Source organism: Lates calcarifer, linkage group LG8 (assembly GCF_001640805.2).
Source record: "Lates calcarifer isolate ASB-BC8 linkage group LG8, TLL_Latcal_v3, whole genome shotgun sequence".
NCBI lineage: Eukaryota > Metazoa > Chordata > Actinopteri > Centropomidae > Lates > Lates calcarifer.
The window spans coordinates 14,906,178-14,924,570 of record NC_066840.1 but is presented as its reverse complement, the minus strand read 5'-3'; the positions used below and the strand labels follow the sequence as shown (position 1 = coordinate 14,924,570).

At 40.9% G+C, this 18,393-nt stretch overlaps 1 protein-coding gene across 1 annotated transcript; it reads left to right on the top strand.

Moving 5' to 3' along the window:
* Window positions 1–1,820: 1,820 nt before the first annotated feature.
* vegfba (vascular endothelial growth factor Ba) lies at window positions 1,821–17,836 on the top strand. Its single transcript, XM_018660421.2, has 8 exons — window positions 1,821–2,958; window positions 7,378–7,429; window positions 7,519–7,715; window positions 7,804–7,877; window positions 7,993–8,028; window positions 11,192–11,275; window positions 13,269–13,493; window positions 13,583–17,836. Exons 1-8 carry the CDS (start codon window positions 2,881–2,883, stop codon window positions 13,602–13,604), a joined length of 768 nt encoding a protein of 255 aa, XP_018515937.1. The 5' UTR covers window positions 1,821–2,880; the 3' UTR covers window positions 13,605–17,836.
* The last annotated feature ends 557 nt before the right edge of the window (window positions 17,837–18,393 follow it).

Here is an 18,393-nt window from a genome sequence, read left to right as displayed (position 1 = left end):
TTGGCTTTGCAGATACAGCACAAAACATGTTTATTTGCATATTTACATTCACATGAAAGCTGTGTTTCATTTTGCTTATGAAACAATTAATAAATGTTCTCTGTGCACACAGCATTTGTTTGCAAATGACATCATGGAAAAAAGCTGTGCTCCTAGTTTTCCTGTTTTGCTTTTAAAAAATACTCACACAAGTTTGGACTGAACTTATGAAATCCAAGAAATGTCTGTACGACTTTGTCCTTTTCCTTCTCACAGTGAGTGGCGTCTTCTCGTCACCAGCAGCCCCCCGTCCTGAGACGTCAGCAGGAGATAACTTATCCCCGCATAGCGTACAGACACCCTCACCCTCATGTGGCGTGTGAGTGCCCTGTCATAACCCAAACACATCATAATGACTGAGATTCTGGTGTTAGCATGCCACACACACACACACACACACACACACACACTGATGGAAGTCAAGGTTCATAAGAAAGGGAGCTGCTCCACAGGAAAACCAGCTATAAAGACATTTTTAATTGATTTTTATCTTTAGTTTGATATAATACTCCATGTCCGACTGCATGAGCAACAAACTCACTCTCAGACTTTTAAAAACACCTGAGATGATTTTTAATTGAATAAGTTCATCAGTGTGTTCACATGTACAGAGTCAAAATATGAGGAAGCCATAAAGACAGCTCACGCACTGACATAATATGGTTATCATTTCTTAATTATTTGGGGTCACCACATCTTAATTTCTCAGTTAACTGTATTTTCTATACATTTGAGATCAAGCTTAGTTTTACAGGCTCATTTCCTGATAATTTCCCTGAAAGTTTCCAGATGTAAGTTGGTACCAATTACCGGGCAAACAGGCTTTTTCTGCAGGAGACATTTTGACATGCCACAGCAGGAGAAACACAGGTGTATATAATAAAATCAGTGGTGTCTGAATTGTGTTTAGCTGCTTCAGTTTCAGGGTCCTGGTACTCTGTACGCTGGCTCACTGTCATGGTTCATACTGGGACACTGGAACAGAGCCATTGTTAATGTTATTACACCTGTGTTTTTACTAATATGTCAACTCAGTCTGCTGTGAGTTAGATCTATAGAGACAAAGTGCTGTTACTTCAGTCAGAGCTCGGTTGTTTGGTTGTTTGTTGCATGTAGTTCACAAGCAGTTGTTGTTTCCAGACGAGTTTCTGAACTGAACTGAACCGATTCGACTACCTATTCAACTTTGTTTTGCCCAGAATGAGTAACAAATGACATGACCCGAACTCCTCAGAACCTCCTCAGAAATCTGGTAACACTTCATGAGTTATGTACTCATAAAGTGTTACCAGATTTCACTGCTTTGAAACAGCCTCCTGACACTGCTGAGAATACAACCCAGTTTCAGCTGACAGAAAGTGGTCAAATTTAAATATATTCATAATGAGTTGCAACTAACAATTATTTTCATCACTGATTATTTTCTCAAATAGTCAGTTGACCTATAAATAATCAGATATGGAATATGGAAAAATACCCATCACAATGTCACAGTCTTCACATTTTGTCCCAGCAGTAGTCTAAAAAACTAATATTTAGTTCCAGTATCATTAAGAATTCATCTATCATGTCATTAATCAGTAACGTGATTTGCTGTTCCAGCTTTATATTCATATTTAAATACAAGAATCGGCCTATAAAATACCCAACACGTGTTTCAATTGCAGAATAAACCTATTCAGTTCCCCAGATTTCCAGAAAAAATCCCGGAGACATGACCTCAGTGTCCTCAGTGGCAGCTACAGCCCTGTTCCCCGCTTCTAAAGGGGGCCCCTGGAGCCCCCCCCCCCAATTTGGGACCAATAGAGACGCTGCACCTGTATCCAGTGCGCCTGTCCCGTTTGGAAAAAGTTGGCAGCGCAATGGTTACGCTGCGTGCGTCTCAAGGGCAAAAGGAAATGAGGAAACCGATCACAACAACAAATGAAGGCTCCCACCTTTCCAGCCCTCTCTCTCTCTCTCTCTGCCTGTCTGCGGACTGTACCCCGCTGCCGTTCCGCCGGCTCTGCTGTAGCTGCGCTGCCATGTCAGTCGAGGATGTTAATCTAGGTTTATTTATAAGAGGATAAAAAAAAAAACGGGGAGATGCGCCTGGAGGGGCAACGTCACATTTTCAGTGGGAGCGACAGTGTGGAGAGGCTGTGACCGAGCCGGGGAGAGGAGATATGCGGCATTGTCACTCCGCACGTCGGCCCAGAGCGTCGGATCATTACCGGATAAACGTCCTATAGCTGGATGATGTGATTTCTCTTTTTTTTCCAGACACACAGAGGATTTATTGTCGCACCACGTTTCAACGAGAACCTGGATGATCCCTCAGTCACGCCACCCTGGACCCCCCCAGACCATGGTTTCATGGGATTCAGGTGCCCTAAATTTAATATAGGCAGGCAAAGTTTATTCAAGTGTCACCAAAATACCTGGATTTTGGGGTTATGGTGCCTCGCTTAGATATTAAATAATGACTTAAGAAAGGCGCATTTTGTCTGTCTACATGACTGGATGAATTTAAACAACAGCCCACTCCAGTGTCTCTCTGAATAAGCGAATATAACAAACTATAATCAGAGTTTAGATCGGATTGCTTCCCTGTATAGTTTAGTGTCAAATGCAGCAAAATAAAGTTATTATTCCAACACTGAGGATGCCACCCTGGGAGTCCTTTCAAGGAAGGGAGACTGGAGAATGAAAGTGGGATTTCTGCGTCTTTAACCGGACACTGAGACGAAGAAAGGAGCGACTGAGAGACAGAGACAAGCCACTCTCTCTCTCTCTTTTTTTTTTTTTTTTTTTGGATTGGTCCAAAAAATATTTTTTGCGTGCCCCTTGGACTCCTGCACAATGGGGATTATGCTTCAAGTTATTCTAGGAATGTTTCAGTTCCTGCTGCTCACCAGAATACCGACTTCTCATGCCAAGGTATGAATGTATAGACCATCTGACCTAAAAAAAAAAAAAAAATGTCTGAAGTGGTCAGCCTGCCACCAAACAGGAGCTTCTGAGATTTATTTCTAGTCCATGTTGATAGTCACTTGATTGCTATTAAGACCCTTTTAGTAGGTTATGATTTTGGCTCGGTGGAGATCATGTGGGGCTTTGTGGAGGTTATTCCCCAGGTCAATGACACCTGTCACTTCAGGCCCTGTGACAGGAAAAAAAAATAATACTGTTGTTGGATGTTTGGCTTTGTCTGTATTTCTACTTTACAGTCACATCATGGTGTTTATTGTCTCCTCACTATCATCGACTGATTCAGTGCTTCTCTCTAATTTTGTAAATTGTTTATACACTGTGATAAATTATTTACTAGAGCGTTGCAGATCAGTTATTGCTAACTTTTGGGTTGCCAGGTTGTGAAAAATCCTCCTCTAGCATAGCACTTGTTTTGTCTTTTTAGCTCGAACTCCTCCTGGGCTGTTTGACCACTTTTCTTTTGGTAAAAATAAAGCTGCAGGGCATTTGGACCTGAAATCTATCCGTTAATAATATTAATATTAAAGGAGTAGTTTCACATTTTTGTAAATATGCTTATTCATTCTGATTAGCTTCTCTTAGCATAAAAACAGGCTCTGTCCTGGCAACTGTTCCCGCCCAAGAAATAGTCCTCCACATAACAGCCTGTAAAATGGTGAAATGTTGTTTTTACATACTGTTTAACACATAGCTTTAAAGGTGCTGGTAAGAAGATTTTTACAGAGTCAGGCTAGCTGCTTCCCCTTGTCTCGCATCTTTGGGCTAGGCTAAGCTAACCTGCTGCTAGCTGTAGCTTCATATTCACTGTACTAATATGAGAGTGGTACCAATTTTCTCAATTCCTTCAAAATATCAAACTTATTCATTTATGTATAAATATCTACCTCCACTCACTTTGAGGGATATTCCTGGTAGATCAAAGATCTTATTAGCTAAAAGGACAAAGCATATGTCCTGCTAAAGGAGGTTTTTCTACAACCTGGCAACCTTTAAGTTAGCCTCATAAAAGACTCAGTTATAACTGATCTGTAGGGATGATTTATGAATCAGTAGTAGTCCCATTTACAGCTGCAACAAAACATTATTTCATTATTTATTAGCCTAATCTGTTGATTATTATATAGCCTATATATATTGTACAAAAAAATCCATTGCAGTTTTTCAGAAGCTAAGTCTTCAGATCACTTGTTATGTCTCATAAACAATCTTAAAGATATCCAGTCAGCAGTGATATAAAACAGAATCAAAGCAGCTAATCCTCACAGTGGAGAAGATAAATGACCTGAAAGACTATTCGACTATCAAAATTGTTGGCAATTATTTTCCCGTCAGCAGACTAAAGATTAATAGACTAATTATTTCAGCTCTAAAGTCTTTAATTGCCACCTTTTATAATAGCTGTCTAAAGTGATAGAAAGTGATACCCATAATTCTTTATGGACTTGAAGTTTTGTGTAATTTAAATAGAAGGTTATTACAGTGATAATTCATAAGAAACTCATTGATTTTACTGACATGGTCCTCAGAGTGACATATGGGCTCGTTTTCAGCGGCAGGCACACGTACATGGAGAGACCTGCATGTGCTGGTTTTTTATTTATGTCTGGAGACTTCTATTAGGAACAAGCAGTGCTCAGAGGTGGTGTGGTATCCAGCCCTGACTTTGTGCTGCTGTATACTGTATGTTTTAGTGATTCATCATCTCTAGACGCTACATGGCTCACAGAGACACGCACAGAAAAACCTCTTCACCTGCTCACAGCTGCTGTCTGCTTCTCTGAATGCTTATATGGAAAAGGGGGTCATCCTCTTCCTCCTGTGGTGATGAAGCTCGTTGTGGGTGTGGAAGAAGTGGTATAGCTGTAGGGCAGGGTCTCTTTCAAACACACACACAGACACATACACACATTTGGCCCATCTGTACAGTGTGCTCTGGGAGTATGACGTGTTAGACAGTAGACAGACAGCAATACCAGTGCAGATGGCACTGGGCTGGCACTTGAGAATGTGTTTGTGTGTGTGTGTGTGTGTGTGTGTGTGTGTGTGTGTGTGTGTGTGTGAGCCAGCTCCTCACAGATGTGGCTGCCAAAAGGAGGTAATCTTAGCCCAGTCTCAAAGATTGATACAGAAAAGACACACTTGCTTCAGCTCACATCCTCCCAGTCACAAAATGGCCTCAGTCCCAGCTCAGCTCAATCAATGTGGGCCAAACATGTGTGTGTGTGTGTGTGTGTGTGTGTGTGTGTGTGTGTGTGTGTGTGTGTGTGTGTGGTGGGGGAGGGGGGCAGTTAAAGGGGGGCAACTGGACAAAGTCTACATTCCCTTACAAGTGGCCTTGGTCTTCACACTCATACACACACACAAGTCCAGTGTGTGTATGAGTCCAGTGTGTGTGTGTGTGTGTGTTAGAGAGATTAAAACACAGAGCTGTAACATTCAGTTTCTCTTTTTAATTTGTTTTTCTGTGGTGAACTAGAAGTACTTGGATTCTTTATCAAGTAAAAGTACAAATACCACAATGTAAAAATATTCAGTTTCATTCCTGCATTCAGGATCATACTTGAGTAAAAATACAGAAGTATCATCAGGTAAATGTACTCAAAGTATCAACAGTCAAAGTATTTCAGTATTAGATTGTTAATGCTGATGCATCAATGTGTAAACAGCATTTTACTGTTGTAGCTGCTGAGGTGGAGCGAGTTTACAGCTACTTTATACAGTTTGGTGGTTTCCAACCTGCGTGTCGGGCATCCTCCAAAGGGTCGGAGAATAAATTTGAGGTGATGTGAAATGATTAATTTGGAAATGAAAAAAAAAATCTTGTGATTGATGAATCTGTTTAACATTTTTGGACTTAAAAAAAAATCTTTGCTGTTGTTTGTGAGATATTGGACAACTTGACCTGTATGGGCCTCAGACAGTTTTTAAATGAAATCTTCCCTCAAATTTAGAAGGGACGTGTTTCTCATAGACGCCTGAAACATGACAAGAGTCCCGACTACACACAACTACATAAGGGATCACAAGCCAAACAGGTTGGGTATGGGACTTAAAAAAGCTATTGTATGTTTTTGAGTGATAATAAAATTCAATATTTGTCCACTGAAATTAAGTAGAGATTACATCAAAAGTTGAGTACATCAAAGAGTACATCAAGTAATTAAGTAATAACTTGAGTTGATGACAGTGAAATAAAAAGACTTGAAAAGGGTCGACCAGATTGGTGGATTACTGTAAGAACAAAACCTGTGTAGGCTACAGAGGAAGCTGCAGTATATTGTTCAGTTCATTGTATGAAATAGTAATATTTGTCCTGCTCATCGACTCCCAGCTTTCTCAATAGTGAACTGTCACTGACTCTGACAGCTCACTGTTGAGAAATCCAGTGGCGGATTCTCTCACTATCTACAGTCCCTCTGCAGGGCTACTGAAAGTGTTATAATCAGGTGCTGGACTTGAGGGCAAAGGTAGCAGGTACAGCTTGTTCAAAAATCCAGCAGCTCCCTCCCTCAGGCAGCCGTGGAGTTGAGAATATTTTGGTCGTGAACCAATGCACCCATCTATGCAGTGAATATTTCATAACTGAGCTTATAGAGGCATGTTTAATTTAGCTGTTGTACCACTGCAGACCTGGTCTCACCCTCTCACATTGGCTTCAAAGTTCAGGGTTTTCACTTTCTTCCTGTCACTCACCACCATCCATTACTGAGCTTTTCACATTCAGATGCCAGGTGTGAAGTACTGTGGTATTCATTAACAGGAAACACTGTGATCTGTTGATATGAACCAGCAGCACTTTACAATAATGTCAGACTTGAGGGTATAGGCAACAGCTCGAGTGCATGTAATGGTTTAATTCAGAAGAAAAATTCAGAAATATAAAGAAAATGTAAATATTAAAACTCATTCTCTTTAGCATGCGCAATCTGCAAAAACCTCTATGTGCTTATGATGACATTTGCTCACATTTTTGAACAAAAATTTAACTTAAAAAAAAGTTTGTCATGTTTTGGTTTAATTCTAAAACATTTAGTGGATCTTAAACTCAGAATATCAGGTTTTCAGTTTGGTTTTTGCATGAAAATGTGATTATTTATTGAATGAATTCATAGTGTAAATCCTGGAAGTCAGCGTCAAACACACTGAAGATATGGGAGAATATTTTAGGTGTTGCTTTTTGTGATGATATGATCTACCAAAGTACTACTTTACCCACCTTTTGACTGACTATATGTGTATCAAATCTTTGTTAAACTGAAATTAAACCACTCGTCATGACTTGCTGAATACTGATCATGAAACCATAACCTTGCTGAAACTGTTCACATGAACTTTTTTATTATTTCTCATTATTTCTCCCTCCAGCTCGCTCACTGGCGTCCGGCAGACTCCCCCAAATCCAGAGAAGGTCGAGAAGGTACGCTTCCTGTTCCTACAAAGAATCCCACCTTGTGCAGCTGAAAGAGTAAAATTAAAACTCATCATTTGTCTGTGTCGATCCTCCAGTGCGGCGCTGGTTGGAGGTGTACTCCAGAAGCGGATGTGAGCCTCGGGACACTCTGGTGGAGGTTTGGCGGGAGTTGCCGGGGGAGACCCACCACCTCTTCATCCCGTCCTGCGTGTCGGTGAGGCGATGCGGCGGCTGCTGTGCCGACGAGGCCCTGGAGTGTGTGCCCTCGCTCACGCACACGCTCACCATGGAGGTATCCACACAGACAGACGCACACAGTAAACCCTTAGAAGTGAGAGCGTGTGTGTGGTTTAATGTGATGTTTTCTGATGTGTGTGCAGCTGATGAGGACCTCCTTCATGAAACATGAGCTCATTGAGTTGCCCTTTGTCGAGCACAGCCAGTGTGAGTGCAGGTAATAAAACACACTTTCAGCATCTGTGCACAAAGGTGGAGATGCTCGGTGTTCCTGCTGTTCCCTGACCTCACTGCACCTGTGTGCTCACACCCTCTGTTTTATCTCTGCGCAGATTAAAAGAACAATTCCAGCCAACACCTACGACAAGGTAACACTTCAGTTTCTCCCCCTCGTTTTCTCTCTCTGTCTTTGTGGATTTGTATCTTTCTGTTGTCTTTAATTGTACTTTAATGAGCTGTTTTTGTGAGATCCTCTGTTCATAATCTTTTCTAATCGCGCCATCAAACCCTGTTTATCAGCTCATGTCCAAGCTCTGCACTAACAACGCTGTTCTAATTCAGCTGATGATGCTACTAATGAGGAGGAGGTGTTCAGAGGAGTGTTTCAGCCAAAAACAACACTTCCTGATGAAACCCAAGTAACCACAAGTGGCTTGAAAAGTGTTGGAAAGAGGTTACACTTATCAGCTACTTGTTCCTGTGTTCATCATCCTTTGCCAGCACGCCTTAATTGATTTCAGACATTTTGTTAAATGGGTTGATTTGACCATTTTGGAAACTTTTCCTTGCTTCCTGAGTCACAGGCCAAATACAAAAACTTACCTAATTCACATCATCAGTGTCAGTGTTTCAAACCACAGTTAAACATAGTAAAGAATCAATCTCTTGCACTTTGACTGGTGTGTTTGAGCTAAAGCAGCTAATGCCCAGTTAAAAACTATTAGGACACTGATTACTCTTTTCTGCTGCTGCCTGTGCAGTGCCTTTAATACACCATCAACAGAGTCTCCAAAACAGTTACACCTGCATTACCCCTAAACAAAAATGTAACTTTTTTTGTGCCTTTATTAGATGACTTTGACAACAGCAGGAAACATGAGGAGGTAATGTGGTAAATGTGGAATCAAACCAGGCACACAGAGCTGGCTCACCATGATGCTAAATGATATTACTGACAAAAGAAACATGATAGATGTGACAAATTTAGGGACTTAGGACTCAAACATACTAGAAACAGTTAATAAATGTAAGTGTAGGTTAATGAATTCATGCTAAAAGTAGAGCAGGCTCTCTGTCCAGGAGGTAGACTCTGTGCTGCTCAGGTTTTGTTGAGTGTCACAGCTGTCAGTCCCAGCTGCACACTGTGAAACAAACACTGCTGATGTTTGTTTGTGTGCCTAGTACTCATACCAACCAGACAATCATATGATTGCATCTTTAATGTTTATGTCCCCCTGCTTCCTGTTAGGACCTGGACATAAATAAAGGATTCCAATGTACAGTATGTGTGTGCACAATTTTGTTTTCCAGAACTTCTGTGTTGTGTGTGTGTGTGTTTTTTGTTTTTGTTTTTTGTTTTGCTGAATCACTACATGTACATGTACTCGTGTATCTACTCTGTGTATTAGTATAAATGCATGTTAGAGTTTTCATGTGTGTGTGAATAATTGTTTCAGAGTGGTTTGTGTGAATGTGTGTGTGTGTTTGTCCCTCAGCGAGTTAGCATCTATGTGACTCTCTCCCAGCATCCCCTGGGACGGCCCTCATCCTGTTGTCACCATAGCGATGATTTTTATCTCCCCTGCCATGTGCTCTCTCACAGACTGACGGGGCAGAGTCACGCATCCATGATAGTAAATTAGGGCTCCAAAGACAACAACAGCAGACTCTCTCTGTTAATAATGTCAGGGCTTAGCTGGTAAACACCATGCCCCTAATTTGATATAGTTTAATACAGTTTAGAGCAGATGGGACCAGAGCAGCGAGAGACAGTGAAGTTAAAGCTGGAAAAACTAAAACCAGACCTGTGGGTTGATGCACTTTGCTTTGAGGGCACCAGCATACATTAAAGTAAAACAGCCTGTGCTCAATAAAGGCTGGACACTGGTATGATAAGGAGGATAGGAATCAGTAAATTGGAGTGGAGAGAGGTTGATAAACTACAGACAACATGGACAAGGCCCAAAAATGCAAAGCTCAATGGTTTTTAGGGAGTGTCTCTCTCTCTCTCTGTCATGATAGCCTGCACTGATGTGATTATTTCACCTTCCTCACTGAGTTTATGTTCAGTGATCTGTCCAACAGAGGAACTTACTTAAGAAACAGTAAAAAATACTCCATTACAAGTAAAAGTCCTGCATTCAAACTTGTACCTACGTTAAAGAACAAGTTTTATCAGCAAAACTGACTTAACTTTTTAAAAAAAAAGAAAAAAAAAAGAACTGTAACTGTACAGCAGAAAGGTCCCTGTCTGACTTACATGGTTATTTATTAAACGACTGGGTCATTATCTCTCCATTAACATGCATAAGCAGCATTTTACTGTTGTGCTTGTTCAGGGTAGAGCTGATTCTAGCTGCTGTATAAACTGTTGAGTGGTTTATTTTTCTCTGCTTATCATAGGTTTTGAAAACCTGCAAAATAACTTGTTATTCAAGCTGTCAAAAATGTAGTGGAGTGAAAAGTGCAGAGTAGAAGTAAAGAAGCTTGAGACTAAAATACACAAGTGAAGTAAAAGTAAATGTACTTAGTTCACTTCCACCAGTCGGCCTACAGCACAGATATTTAGGAGTGAATTTTTAAGTCACCTTCCGTATCTGATACTTTAAATGACTTGCTCGTGTTGCAGCTGATATTAATGAGCATATCACAGGAAAATAACTATTATACTCATAATAATATTATGAGTTACTTTGGGAATATTTTGAAAAATATCATATTAATGTTAAATATGTGAAGTTCACTTAGAAGTCACGACTGTAGTCGTCTGTACTGTGAGCTTCCTGTGTTTGAAAATTTGTGAGATTTATGATGGTATTTCAAGGCCTAAATATTTGTATCAAGACATTACAGTAACAGTAAAGCACTTTGTGAAACTAACATGAAATGCAGTACTTTTATTGTCTGAAATGGCAGATAGGATATCTAACTCTTAGCACAATATAAACTGTGTCCACAATATCCAGTTAAAACGCAATTAAAACATACAGATAAATTAAGATGCATTTATATTGACAAATATACAAAATCCTTCACTCATTTAACAAATAGTCTAACAGCTGTCTGAAGAAAATAAAGACTAAAACTGGCAAAATTATGATTTAAATCAGACACTGAAAGAATAAGTGAATAAATCATAATAAAAGAATCGTGACGAATATTCAGTGGGGACATGCAGTGCACTGGGTTCATTTAAGGCGAATCATCATTTTCACTCAGTAAACACAAGGAGACTCATTTTGATTTGGGGTTTGTTGTTGAGTACAAATTAAAAATTTAGTCTTTTATATTTTGTGTTTCTGATTTTTTCAGGCTGCATGTGAAGCCAGCAAGAAAAGACAAGAAAAAGGAAAAGGGAAAGTCCAGACAGAAGACGAGTGGAGTCATCAGAGCTGCGTAAGTTTAATATTCAATACACACAGTTGAATTTTAAACTCTTTCTGAGTATTTACTCATGTTAGTCAGTATTTTCAGACACTGTCAGCCTCGGTGTGAATGTTTGGATTAGAAAGAAAAAAACTGGGTTATCTGGTCAGCATTATGACTGAAGGACAATTTGTTTTACAGCCACGCCAGTCAAGGTCTACTACGCACACACACACACCACACACACACCACACACACACACCACACACACACACACACACCTCTGTGTGATACTAAACAACATAAGACTGATAAGCTTCATAATAACAAAAAACTATACAGCAGTTATTCATTAATATTTAACTTTTACTGTGATCAGTAATTTGACTTGTTACGTAATTCTCAGCTCAGACTGACATGAAGGTCACTTACAATAACAATAACAACATTTTGAAACAATTAAACCAGTTAAACCTAAACCTGTCAGACTGTGATCTCAGAGGAAGACGTGCAGCTACATGTGCCATGATTCTCATGTCTCAGTCCAGTGCAGTGGAGGACAAAGAGGTTAGCACTCTTTCCCTACAACTTTTTTCCCCCTTCATCTGCTTCCCCTTCACTTTGCTGTCAGTCATTTCCGTCCCCCAGAGGGGCCAGAGGTGGCTCGGTCTGGGTGTGATGTCCCTCGGCACCCATCCATCACTCAGAACAGGCTTTATTCAGACTCTGGCAGGGGTGAAATCTGTGTAATTTGCTCCCAAATGCCACCTCCTATGTCCATGCCAGCGGCAGGCGTGGTCATCGGGGTCTGAATAAAGATGGCCCCTCTCTGCCTCATTAAGTAACTTCATTAAGGCCCGCCAGCCTCCCCAGGAAGACGGAGGCAGAACCAGCTCCAGTTTAATGGACCAACTGACGCAGGCCACTTTCTCAGACTCCAGAGAAAGTACAGAGCGTCTGGAAGAGAAAATGAAGGCCTCACAGGCAACTAAGTGACTATAGCCATGGTAACGGACAGAGGGACAGACAGACAGAGAGAGAGCAGAGAGTTTGTCAGCAGCTAAGGAAACAGTATCCCACATTAGTCACACATCTCCCACGCTGCATTGTGTGGGTTTGATTCAGACTGGCACTCTGCATGTTTAAACAAGCCTTGCATTTCATTTTTAGCCACGCTAGTGATGCGGTATGGGATCAACAGCAAAACAGAAAAAAACTTTTAGAGTCTGTATTAATCCCAGAGAGTGGCTCATACGGCAACGTCATTTGGTCTGAAGACTGACATTTATTGTTCTCAGACAATGAAACCTTTCCTGTAGCCAAACCATAAAAATGATATCTGTGGTTTTTATGGAATTCCATAACAAACATTGGATGGATTGTCATGAAATTTGGTTCAGAAGTTCATGCAGAATAACATAAAAAGTTAATATATCCTTATCTTTCCATCTTCCTCCACCATCATGTCACATTTTCAAATAGAGTTGTGCAGGAATGAGTCTTAAAATCCAGAAGTGAATTAGCATTTTAGCACTCCTGGTTCCCTCCTCCCAAAATCAATGGGTTTTTGGATAAATGGCTGAAATAAGGTCTGTGGTTTTAACACGAGCTCAAGACATTTTCAGTTGCTCACAAGTGGCTAAATGAGACTACAGAGGTTGCCAACGTCATAATGACACGAAAACCAACCTACTCACCAGCCTGTCTTTACAGCCGCTCTGTGTTTATACTCACATTCTTGCAAACTATCACTGACTTTCTAAGAAGAAAGGCTTTTGTAGAAGAGGTCAGAGCTAAATTAAATTACAAGTCGGAAGCTTAGCAGTGGAGACGTTGACATCACGCGACTGTGGTGTAGTTGGTTTATATCCAAAAACTTTAGCAGGGACCAGGGAGATGCTAACTTCAGGTTTGAACAAATAACATTCCCATCAGTCTCTGCTGCACTTCAACGAGTCATTAATCTTCAAATGAATAAATTCTGGAGCTACCCACACTCTGCTTTCACCCCTCTTCCATCCAGGACCCCTACTCCCCCAACTCCTCCACCCCCGTCCTCTCCTCCCCCTCCTCCATCACCTCCTCCCACCATCTTCTCTCCCCCTCCGTCTTCCTCTCCGAGGCCTTGCTGCCGCCCCTGCAAAGGGAGGAAGTGGGCGTTGGATGCGACGTCGTGTCAGTGCCGCTGCACCATCAGACCCGAAAGCTGCAGCCAGAAAGGTCGGAGGCTCAACCCTCACCGCTGCAGGTCAGTCCACACACTCAACGGAAGAAATAAAAATCTGTCGCTTGATTTAATGCTAAAACCTTCCTCTCTTTGTTTTTTTATTGTTCCAGGTGTGAAGCCATGAGGACTTGACGTACCCACCCCACTTTCCTTTCTCCTTCTCTCCACCTACCCCTGCTGATTCATTGTCCACTCTCAGCATCGCTGCCATGGAGCATACAGACGCTTGGACATCCAGTATCTCAGATTGAAGGAAAAATTAGCAGAAGAAGCACACACAAGAACCTGTAGTAGCGCTCTAGAAAGCAACACGTGCAGCATTACAGCCTCAATATACTGTAGATCTACGTGTCTGTCTCTGTGTGTGTGTGTGTGTGTATGTGTGTGTGTACAGCCAAACATCTTACCACCTCCTCACTTCTGCGGAAAAGCTCCCATCAGTCCACACCTACATGCATGTAGAGACGTGTAGAGTCACAAAACTCATCCCATGGGTGGAGGAATGAAAGTGGCAAAAACATGCCGACTTTGAGAGACGAGGAAATAACCAGAAAAAAAATCTTTCTCGGGTGGACACGAGCCTGAGGTTCAACATTCTCCTGTCCTGCTGTGGCTCGGAGGATGGACTCAAGAAGTTCTTAACGCCTGCAGCCTGAACCTATAAATACAAGAGAACAGTGGAAGCAGGAATGATCAAACCATACCAGAACAGAGGTGAAGTGGACCGGTCTTGTGCAGGTGTTGACGCTCTAGTGGAAGTTCTGACTTGGTTACTCACAAGTAGACTGCACATGGAGACGTTAACCCAAGGCTCAAGTTTGTGCAAAGGATTTGAAAAACTTCGGGCACAGATTAGCGGTGGACACATACACACTCAGACATACCAGAGGGACACAGGACATGCACATGAACTGGCACCCCAGTGTGCACGGATCTATAATTGAGCTGAATACTGGGATGGAGTGCATCTGTGTGGTCTCCCCCCACTGAAAGACCCAGATGGGTTATCCCTGCAGCCGTTCTCTCTCATTCAAAGCTTATGACCACGGGCTGGCTCTCCAAGCCGCTTTCCGGAATTTGTTTAATTTGGGCCCTTTGTCTCCATCTTTTTTCGGCACCTCGATTGAAAGCAGCCGCTTTGCCTCTCTTTCAGGCAGTGAGGAGAATAACAATAATGAGGCCTGGCGGCTGTCCACCACTTCACACACAAACATTCACACTTATAATACCAGGAACACAGATGACACCGCAAACGCAGACACACAAAACCTCACTCACTCTGTGCTGTAGCAGGCACACAAACTTACATACATATATATTATATATATACACACACACACATGCAATGTGAAATGAATGCAGGTAGCCATAAGCTTATGTTAAGTCAGTGCCACACCAAGTGTGCATATAAATGTTATTTGTTTATATTTGCAATTTAATGCAAAGTCTTCATTAAGTATTGTGTTATATGCCTGTGTTTTATATTTTATTATAATTCTGTCTCATTGATTGAAAAGATATTCTATATTGCAGAATGTGTCTTTGTTTTGTTTTTGTTCATCCTTAATCCATCTGCATAAAGAGTCACGCTGGGTGGCCAGCTATGTCTACGCTCAGCATCTAAACCGATACCCAAACGTATTGAATTTAAACAGAGACGGCTCACACGGGCCACAAATGGGAGACTATATACATTATAATGTGTAACTCAAACAATCAGTGGGGCAGTGTTGTCTGCAGCTCTCAGAAACCAAACAAATAGCAGTTCCCAGTGCAGTGAAAGGAAAACATGGCTGTTGTTGTTGCATGTTCGAGCCGGGATGGAAAGAGTATTATTCATTTGGAACATAACTTGTTTATATTCCGACTGAATCTCACAGCTAAACTCTGTGTTAGTTCACGACTGCCTGGCTGCTGGGTGGGAACTGGGATTTGAACTGTGACTGGTTTCAGAAAGGATGAGGTCTTGAGCAGCTTGTCAGTCAGCATGACGAGCCAAAGCCGTAGCTCCGCTGCTGTGACGAGGACCCATAATGGCAGGTCAGGGAGTTGAAACCCATTTTTGACGCCCATTCAGAGCCTGTGTTAAATTTTAGCGGTGACGTCTGAGCTCCATGAGAAACAGAAGCTTTCAAACTCTGTGATTCATATCCACACTCTCCCCCAGGATTCATGCCATCCTGCTGATTGAAGAACAGTCACCCAGAAACAGCGTGCAGTCCAGAGTCTGGATTATTTGTGTGTTAATCTTGAAGCGAGAGAACTTTGTTTCAATGGCTGGTGTGATAAGCTCTGTATTTATACTCTCCTTAGATGAGATTATTTTTTTTCCACACTCAAGTTTATTGTTCAGTGTTTGTTATTACTGTCAATCAATGCTTCAATCACTACCTCTATATCATAACATGTTAATGACCAAGTATTAGAGCATTGTTGTTACTTTCTCTGTGTTATTTCAGACCTCTTTTAAGATAATGATGTTTTTATTTACATTTAGCAATAAGCACAGACTCCAGTGTAGAGACTCGGAGCTGCAGCAGATATGTAGTGATAATCACCTGTGTGGAGGAACCTATAGGAGATTTCTGAGAGCGTCTGAGTCTGAAGGGACACATTTTTCATAAGAGGAGAGCTGACCTGGTCCTCTGAGTATAGACCTGACACTCTGTGATAATGTGGAACAGGAGATGGTTTCCCAAAGCCCTTGTAGCCTCAAAGTAATGGTGACTATTGTTGGCTTTAAAGGAATAGTTTGATGTTTTTGGAAATACACTTGTTGCAGAGAGTTAGCTGAGAAGACTGATACAATTGTCATGACTGTGTAATAAATATGAAGCTGAAACCAGCAGTCAGTTAGCTTAGCTTTGGATAAACAGCTAGTGTGACTCTGTCTGGAGTTAATAAAATCTATTTAGCAGTACAGCTAAAGCTCATTAGCTTACACGTTATATCTCTTTTGTTTAATTTGTATAAAAAAAACAAAGTGAGTGACAATTTGTAAAACCACAAATGACAATTTGTGGTGACAATTTGTGGTTTTACACAGGTTATGTGCAGAACCATTTGTTGGCTCTGAACATTTGCAACCAGCAAAGACTTCAGGAAATCACTGCGGCTCATAACCCCCTGTAAAATGTTTTATTGTAGTTTTTAATCTTCAGCTTTTACCTGGATTTAACAAGCTACATATAACAAATTAATTAGTGAGCTTTAGAGGTATTGGTAGGCAGGTTTTGCCACCTGTGCGCAGAGCCAGGCTAACTGTTTCCCCCTGTTTCCAGTCTTTATGCTAAGATAAGCTAACTGTCAGCTGGTCTAGCCACATATTTTCCATACAGACATGACAATGCTGTTAATCTTCTCATCTAACTCTCTGTAAGAATTAATAAGTGTATTTCCTGAAATTTTAAACAATTCCTTTAAGTTTGTCTCAACTGTCTCTGCTTGTGTGTTTATTATGTGTGTAAACTGATACATTGTCCAGGCCTTCATCTCTTAATAATATTGCATTTTGTGAACAAGCAAACAAATGTTTTGGGAAACCACGAACCTCAGTACAGATTGCACTTGTGTTTGAGATTGCAAAGCACATACTGTACATTAGTCCACTGGGAAAAAAGAAAAAAAAAAAAATCTTCTGTTGGCAAATGGACTCGGACTGAAAAGCTCCACTCATGCAGACATGCATGACATATCAAAGACATTCCACTAAAAGAGTTGTGGTGCTGAGATGATGTTTTGGAGGCCTCTGAGGCTCCAACTCTTGTGACCAGATTCTCTCATGTTAAAGTACTAATTCTGCATCACAACTCTTTAAGATATACAGCTTCGACATATTAATAATATCCTATTCAAATGTCCTGATCTTGTGTCAGTATCAAACATCAGTGTGCTTTGTATCTGCACAGTCTACATTGTACTGTAAAGGTAGCCCTGTTCTATCATCCAGTGTCTTAGTAGCCTATAGAGACCCCATACTAACTATATAACATTTTATAATCTCTAATATTCTGCCATGACCTTGTGTATGATGTACAGCAGACATTAGAAATGTATTTGTATCTTCATTTTAGCTGTACTTTGCAATGAATCTCTTCTCTGCAAATACATTGTACTACTGTAGCCTATGTATAAAGAAAAACCTACACTCTTTTTTTGCTGCTACACCATTTGTGCCCTATTATGATGTCTTTGTAGAAAAACAATGCAGTTTTATGTTGTATTAGTATATAAATGACAATTAATCGATTCAATGTCCACATGAAAGTGTATACTGCATCGTCAAATATATTGAAAATGATACCAGGATACAACTGTTGATGTTACAGATGTTATTAAAGGAAATGTCTTATTTTTCATATAAACCTCTCATTTTCTTCCTGTCGCTGTTTATCCATGCTGCTGTCCCTGTGTCTACCATCCCTCTCCCTCCCTCCCTCCCTCTCCTCCATCCCCCCGTTTCTTTTGTTTTAATCTCTCATTTGACGGTAATGAAAGGCAAACAGGCATTTTTGATTACAGTGCCACCCTGTTGTGACGTGGTGTTATGAGACATAATATTGTTCCCTCTCCTCCTCTCATCTGTTCTGCTGAGTCAGAGACTCATCAAGTACAAAGGTGTGCAGCCCCACGCTGTGTGTGTGGAAAATTATTCATTTACTAAAATACAATTCTGATGTACTGGAACCATACTTGACTTATTTCCATTATATGATACTTGATACTTTTAGTCCACGTTTACATCAGGGTGTTATTAAGTTAGAGTATACCATTTTTAAAAGACAAAGTGAACCAAAAAAAAAAAATAATTAATTAAATTGTGAAGCACTAAAAGTCACTCTTTCTCAGAGTTTCTCATACTGCGTAACTGAGTCCATTCACTGAGTTGATGACTTCTGTACCTCTGCTTCTGCTCCACCGT